Source organism: Palaemon carinicauda, chromosome 11 (assembly GCF_036898095.1).
Source record: "Palaemon carinicauda isolate YSFRI2023 chromosome 11, ASM3689809v2, whole genome shotgun sequence".
NCBI classification, from domain to species: Eukaryota; Metazoa; Arthropoda; class Malacostraca; order Decapoda; family Palaemonidae; genus Palaemon; species Palaemon carinicauda.
This window is the reverse complement of record NC_090735.1, coordinates 27,306,390-27,313,889: the sequence shown is the minus strand read 5'-3', so window position 1 is coordinate 27,313,889 and position 7,500 is coordinate 27,306,390. Positions and strand designations below refer to the sequence as shown.

At 32.5% G+C, this 7,500-nt stretch overlaps 1 protein-coding gene across 1 annotated transcript in view; it reads right to left on the bottom strand.

Moving 5' to 3' along the window:
• LOC137649212 (variable charge X-linked protein 3B-like) overlaps window positions 1-7,500 on the bottom strand; it is a 32,617-nt gene that overhangs the window by 23,288 nt on the left and 1,829 nt on the right. The window contains exons 2-3 of the mRNA XM_068382199.1: window positions 3,287-3,420; window positions 599-655 (exon numbers count right to left, since the gene is read on the bottom strand). Coding sequence (XP_068238300.1) covers window positions 599-655; window positions 3,287-3,420 — 191 coding nt within the window. The remainder of the gene's footprint in view (window positions 1-598; window positions 656-3,286; window positions 3,421-7,500) is intronic.

The following is a 7,500-nucleotide window of genomic DNA, read 5'->3' as shown; positions in this document are numbered from 1 at the left end:
ACTCGAAGGGTATATGAACGTTCAAGGGAAACTACATAATTAATGCTTCCTATTTACCCCCATCCTCTCTTCAATGAGAGAGAAGACTGCGTTATTATCTGCACTGACGCGTATCAATTTGTTCATAGAATAGAACGTTGTTAGCTAGCGTGGTCAAATTTAATTGCATATTGTTGAACTTGTTTCATTTATCAGTAATGTAATTCTGTTTGGCTCTTAGTAATTTACCAGCTACGAATTCACGCCGGGGTGATACTATAAATATGTATAGCTTGATTTCTCTGGACTTTAGACCTATCATTTTAATTTTTCTCTAGGAATCGTAATACACATAAGTATTCAATGTTTTCAGTACAGCGGTGAGATTTATAAGGGGAAAATAGTAAGACAATATTTAGTTCAAGAATTAAACTTATGAAGACAATGATATTTGCCATCACGTATGTATTATAGTGTTTTGAAGCGAATTGTTAGTAAAAGTGTGATCATTTGGTTTTGTAAGTACATACAGTACATGCGTTTTCTAATGACCCTAGGTTTAAATAATAATACTGTTACAATAGTGTTACCAAAATATCACAATGTGGATAAGCATTACCAGTGTTGTATTAACTCTTCGAGTAACTCTCTTCAAAGCCGTTAAATCCATTTCATCCTAATATAAAAGATATAAAAGATTAGTATTCAGTCAAAATGTAATTATCAGATTACGGTAATGATTTCGCTAGTCATCTCTCTTGAGCTTTTAAATGAATAATTTTCCATTCATAATCTCCTACTTAACGCTTCATCGCCCTCAACCATGTAATCCTGGGTCTTCCAACTTTTCTAGTGCCTTGTGAAACCCAGTTGAAAGATTTAACCAATCTCTCTTGGGGAGTGCGAAGAGCATACCCAAACTATCTCCAACTTCCCTTCACTATTATCTCATCCACATATGGCACTTGAGTAATCTCTCTTATAGCTTCAGTTCTAATCCTCTTTTGCCATTTAATTCGCAATATTTCTCTGAATGCTTTGTTCTCAAGAACAGTTAGTGTCATAGAAAATTATCGTTGGCTTTAACACGCATAAACCATCAAGTACTGCTGAAAGGTAATGAACATTATTGTTTTTAGTTGAAATTGAAAGGGAATAGAAGGGCGTGGCATCCTTGACTATGTTGAAAGGGGCCAGGAATATAGATAGCTTTAATTGTTTTTTTTGTTTTTTTTAAATCATTGGAATAATTTTCGGTAATCATGATATGACGTTGAATTTAGCAGCCATTTGACAACTGCTGTCATGGAGAAGGACCATAATTATTCTCTCTCTCTCTCTCTCTCTCTCTCCTCTCTCTCTCTCTCTCTCTCTCTCTCTCTCTCTCTCTCTCTCTCTCTCTCTATGCTTATATATATATATATATATATATATATATATATATATATATATATATATATATATATATATGTGTGTGTGTGTGTGTGTGTGTGTGTGTGCATATATATATATACATGTATATATATATATACATATATATATATATATATATATATATATATATATATATATATATATATATATATATATATATACATATATATATATATATATTTGTGTGTGTATATATATGCATATATATACGCACACACACACACACATATATATATATATATATATATATATATATATATATTTATATATATATATATATATATATATATATATATATATATATATATATATATATATATATATATGCATAGGCATATGTAGGTGTGTATATATGTGTGCGTGTGTATGTGTATGTATAGTAAATAGAAATCATACTCCCTCTATGAGCTTTCCCTGTAATCTTTCCCTCAGCTAACAGCCTTTGCCCTGAAAGCCTCTCTCTCCTTTGATTGCTTTCTCTAAGTGGAATATAATCTGCAATTCCCAGATTCCAGATTCCAAGCTTTCTCTTCAGATTGAACTCTTTTTCTATAAGGATCCATTTCCTCACTCTGTTGTAATCCGACTTCCAGTCACTCTCATTACTTTGACGCCAATTTTATTATCCAGATTTGAAGGAGTAATTCTATGTACCGCCTCACTCGGGCCCCAATCCCATAATGGAGGTTCGGTTTCCTTGAGACTTTCTCGTTAGTTTAAAATATTGAAAATTTTAAATTCTTGTTTTGAAGAAATGGAAATTCTAACTTCTTCTTGTTTTGAAGGATTGGAAATTCTAAGTTCTTGTTTTGATGGATTGGAAATTTCAACGTCTTCATGTTTTGAAGGATTGGAAATTCTAACTTCTTCTTGTTTTAATGGATTAGAAAATCTAACAACTTGTTTTGAAGGATTGGAAATTCTAATTTTTCCTTGTTTTCATTGATTTGAAATTCTAACTTCTTGTTTTAATGAATGGGAAATTCTAATTTTTTGTTTTGAATGATTTGAAATACTAACTTCTTGTTTTGAAGAATTGGAAATTCTAACTTGTTGTAATTAATGAGAAATTTGAATTTCTTGTTTTGAAGGATTTGAAATACTAACTTCTTCTTGTTTTGATGAACTGGGAATTCTAATTCCTCCTTGTTTTGATGGATCGGAAATTCTAAGTTCTTCTTGCTTTAATGGATTAGAAATTCTAACTTCTTCTTGTTTTGATGAACTGCAAATTTTAACTTCTTGTTTTCATGGATTGGAAATTTTAACTTCTTGTTGTTTTGATGGATTGGAAATTCTAACTTCTTGTTTTGATGGATTGGAAATTCTAACTTTTTGTTTTGATGGATTGGAAATTCTAACTTCTTCTTGTTTTGATGGATTGGAAATTCTAACTTCTTGTTTTGAAAGATTTAAAATTCTAACTTCTTGTTTTAAAAGGATTGGAAATTATAACTTCATGTTTTATATGATTGGAAATTCTAGCTTCTTGTTTTGATGGATTGGAAATTTTAACTTCTTGTTTTGATGGATTGGAAATTCCAACTTTTTGTTGTGATGGATTGGAAATTCTAACTTCTTGTTTTGATGGATTGGAAATTCTAACTTCTTGTTTTGAAAGATTTAAAATTCTAACTTCTTGTTTTAAAGGATTGGGAATTATAACTTCATGTTTTACATGATTGGAAATTCTAACTTCTTGTTTTGAAGGATTTGGAATTCTAACTTCTCGTTTTGAAGAATTGGAAATTCTAACTTATTTTGAAGGATTGGACATTCTAACTTCTTGTTTTGAAGGATTGGAAATTCTAACTTCTTTTTTTAAAGGATTGGAAACTCTAACTTCTTTTTTTAAAGGATTGGAAACTCTAACCTCTTGTTTTGAAGGATTGGACATTCTAACTTCTAGCTTTAAAGGATTGGAAATTCTAACTTCTTGTTTTAAAGGATTGGAAATCCTAATTTCTTGTTTTAAAACAGTGGTTCCCAAACTGGGATTCATGGCCCCTGGGGGGCCATATAGGAAAATGTAGAGGGCCATAAGCTGACGTTAGTTCCAGATAAAACCAAAAGGGTTGAGAGGGTAAGTAGTCAGCGGAGGAAACTCCTATTAGTCATTTCATGTTCCAAGAATTCCTTGCTGTCAGGCACACGAGTAATACGTTATATTTCCTTTTTTTTTTTTTTTTTTTTTTTTTTTTTGTATCTAATTCAGTTTGCTTGATATGAAACAAAACATGGAGATGTTTATAATTAAGAGACAATTTTTCACTCGGGAAAATGATAAGGCTTCCTAAGCTGAGGATTCCGTATGAGAACTTATGTTCTTAACTCTTGGGTATCAGCAAGGGGTGGTTGGCAACTACCCTAATATTGGATTTACGAGTATTATTGATAAACGTGTATTGAAATTTGAATTGGATCTGAAAACACAGCATCTCAATATTCTGGTAAAGATTCTTTTTTTCGGAAAGAATTGTAGTAATGGACAGATCATCTTTTGTATCCTTTCAGATAAAAAAGCAACCTCACACAGATGGGGTAGGGAATTAATTTTGTCTTGTGCCAAAACAACGGTCAAGTTGGTTTTGGGAGGGAAAAGTATTGAAAAGTTAAATGTTATTTCTTTCTTATAGGATACAGTGCAACGCTGAATATCTGATACAGTAATATGAAAGAGCAGATGATACAAGAAATCATAAGAACTGGATTATTTAGTATTCAGTTTGATTAGTTCCCTTGACGTCCAGTAAGATAAGTTCATGAGGAGACCTTGGAGGAAGAATTCTTGTTTTTTGAACCTCTTGAGCAATCTACAAAAGTTGAAGATGTAATGTAGAAACTTTCAGAATTTTTTGAAGCTTAAGGTCTTGACTTTGGCAATCTCTGTGGTATATGCACAGAAGAAGCTCCAGCCTTGTTTGGTTCTTAGTCAGGTTTTGTTACAAGACTTATACAAAAAGCACAAGATACTATTTCTCCCCACTGCATGATCCACAATCAAGCTCTTTCATCAAAATCACTACCCTCAGAATTATAGAATACTTTTGATACCAGTATAAAGACAGTTAAATTTGTAAAAGTATAAGCTCATAAAACATGTCTTTTCAAGAAACTCTAGCAATATATGGATGCAGTTTATGAAACCCTCCTATTCCAAAAAGCAGTTTGTTGGCTGTCCAAAGGAAACGTAACTCAGCGTGTATGTGAGTTCAAGAGAAGAAATAACTCTTTTTCTCAGGATAAAAAACCAGCAAGATTTATTGCCAGCATGATCTGTAGATGGCTTCATAATGCAGCTTGCTTACCTTGTTGACACTATTTAAACCGATGAACACACTCGACCAAGGTAAAAGATTTTGTAGACAAAGTCGAAGCTTTCATTCGTAAAACGGGGAATTGTGGCCGAAAAGTAGAAATGGGAACTAGTAAAAGCACTGTACATATATTACTGAGGCCTTTTTGCGTCAATAGGCAAAGGAGGATGTGATGATGATGATGACATATTACTATTTTCTTATATGAACCTAATGAGTATAGGACTGCAGGCATCACTGCAAACATGGGTTATGGATGGGGGCTATGGGTAAGGATCAGCCATGAAAAGTGAGTACCTACTTGCTTAATTGTTTTACTTGTTTTGGGTTTAAATCCAACCCTCCACTGAAGTCGAGTGAACTACTTCTCGGGCGGGTCCATATTAATCATCTAACGAAACATTTTCATTATAACTTATACAATTCTTTGATAGTAGCATCTTCCAAATCATATGATCTTGTGAAAAGTAATGTCTTTAGTTTCTTCTTAAATTCAATTGCTCCCTTTAGGTCCTTCATTTCAGTTAGCAGTTTATTATAGTGTCTAGGCGCACAGTAGCTAAAAGCTCTTTCACCAAATTTACTATTTGTTCTTGGTTCAGATAGACTATGTTTGTCACTCATGTGTCTTGTGTTAACATTTGTTTCTAGTTCTAGTTTAATCAGGCATTCTTTTAGATATTTTAGTTCATTTTGGTTCAGTATCTTAAACGTTGTTAAGAGTAGCTTGTATTCAATTCTCGCTTTTACCGGTAGCCAGTGTAATTTAATTAGTGCAGGGGTAATTCTTTCCCTATTGTGTAGTCCTTTTATTAATCTAGCGGCTCTGTTTTATACTCTCTGAATTTTCTTCAGCTGATAATTTGGTAAGCCATAGAACAGTGAGTTGCAGTAATCAATTCTTGAAAATATGTGGTGATTAATGAGTATGGCCATAGATTTTTCATCTAAGTATTTACTAATAAATGCTATGTGTCTAATATGATAGTTACAATTTCTAACCATGTTATTTATATGTTCATTCATTGTCAGTCTATCATCCATGATTACTCCAAGATTCCTGACAGATTTCTTTAGGTCAATGATCGATTGACCTATTTCAATTCTTTGGAAGCATTTGATTCTTTTTATATCTTTTTCATTTCCAAAAATAATACATTCACTTTTGTCTTCATTGAGCTTGAGCTTTTTTGTTAACATCCAAGCCTTAATGTCATTCATTATTTCATGTATCTTTCTTTTAGCTTCATCAACGGATTCTATTGGGAAATAGAATTGTGTATCATCAGCGTATATTTTAAACTTAACTCTGTGAGTTTCAAGTATATTTGCCAGTTCAATCGTGTAAATTCCAAACAGGAGAGGACCTAGTACACTGCCTTGAGGCACCCCTTTGGTTAGTTTTCTTGTCTCAGATTCAACATTTGATATTACTACTTTAACTTTGCGGTTTTCAAGATAACTCACAAACCAGTCGTGTGCTCGTTCTACGATGCCCACAGCTTTAAGGTCTTCCATCAGATATGTATATTCTACAGTATCAAATGCTGCACTTAGATCAAGCATTACAAGAATGCAACACTTGCCATTTGTTATAATTTCTGTTATGTCATTTTTTATCGCTAACACTGTTGTTTCTGTGGAGTAATTTTCTCTGTATGCAGATTGATCATCAGGTATGGCATTAGATTTTTTCAGATATTTCCAGGTTTGTTCGTGTACAGCAGTTTCAATAATTTTCGAAAAATATGACAGATTTGATATTGGCCTATATGAACTTAAATTGTCTGCATCACCTTTTCCTTTATACACAGGCTTGATACGCGCAACTTTTTCACAATCAGGGAAAACTGCCTGTGTTAAACTCATATTTACCATGTTTCGGTAGGTCTCTTGTAGTCTGGTGAAATTTTCTGCATCTTTTACATCATTAATTGAAAATGGATCATTTCCGCAGTAGGTTTTTTTTACTTTCTTTATTATTCTCATATAATCACACTGACTTAACTCTTTGAATACCCTTAGCTTATTTACACCTGTTGCTGATGTATTCCTTCGCTCTGTTGTGCTGATGTTGTGAAAACTAGAGCAGATTTGATTTATTTTTTCCTCAAAATAATCAATAAAATCATTTGCTAGGCATTTAGGATCATTAGTTACGTCAGGCAACACTATTTCTGTCTTTAGACCTAATAGTTTCTTTAGGTTCTTATGTATTTTCCGTGGGTCATTTTCATTGCACACTTTTTTATAATAGGCCTTTTTTTTAACTAAGATAAGGTAATTGTAGCGATTTCTAGCTGCTTTGTAATTTTGCCAGTTTTCATTATTTTTATTTCTTTTCCATTTATCCTCCATTTTTCTTTTTCTTTTTTTCTCCGTGTAATTCATTATCAAACCAGTTCGATTTTTCTTTAATTGTGATTATTTTTGTTATTTCCGGGCACCTATTATTATAATTAGTTGCAAGTATAGTTTTACTTCTATCAGTAATGCAGTTTATACAGGATTGTCTCTCTACGAGGGTGTGATTCCCTTCACAGTTACAGACTGGTGTTATCCCTTTTATATCCTCTAGGCTTTGTTCAATGAACTCTTTTGGATCAAAGTTAGTCTTAATTCTGTATGTGATTTCCTTCTGTATTGCATTATTTTTTCTAACGTCTATTTCAAAAGACATCAACTTATGCATTGGGGATATAGAGCAGTCAGGTTCAATCTCCATATTTAGTATGATGTTGTTGTTTTTGTTTACTATAACTAGATCTAG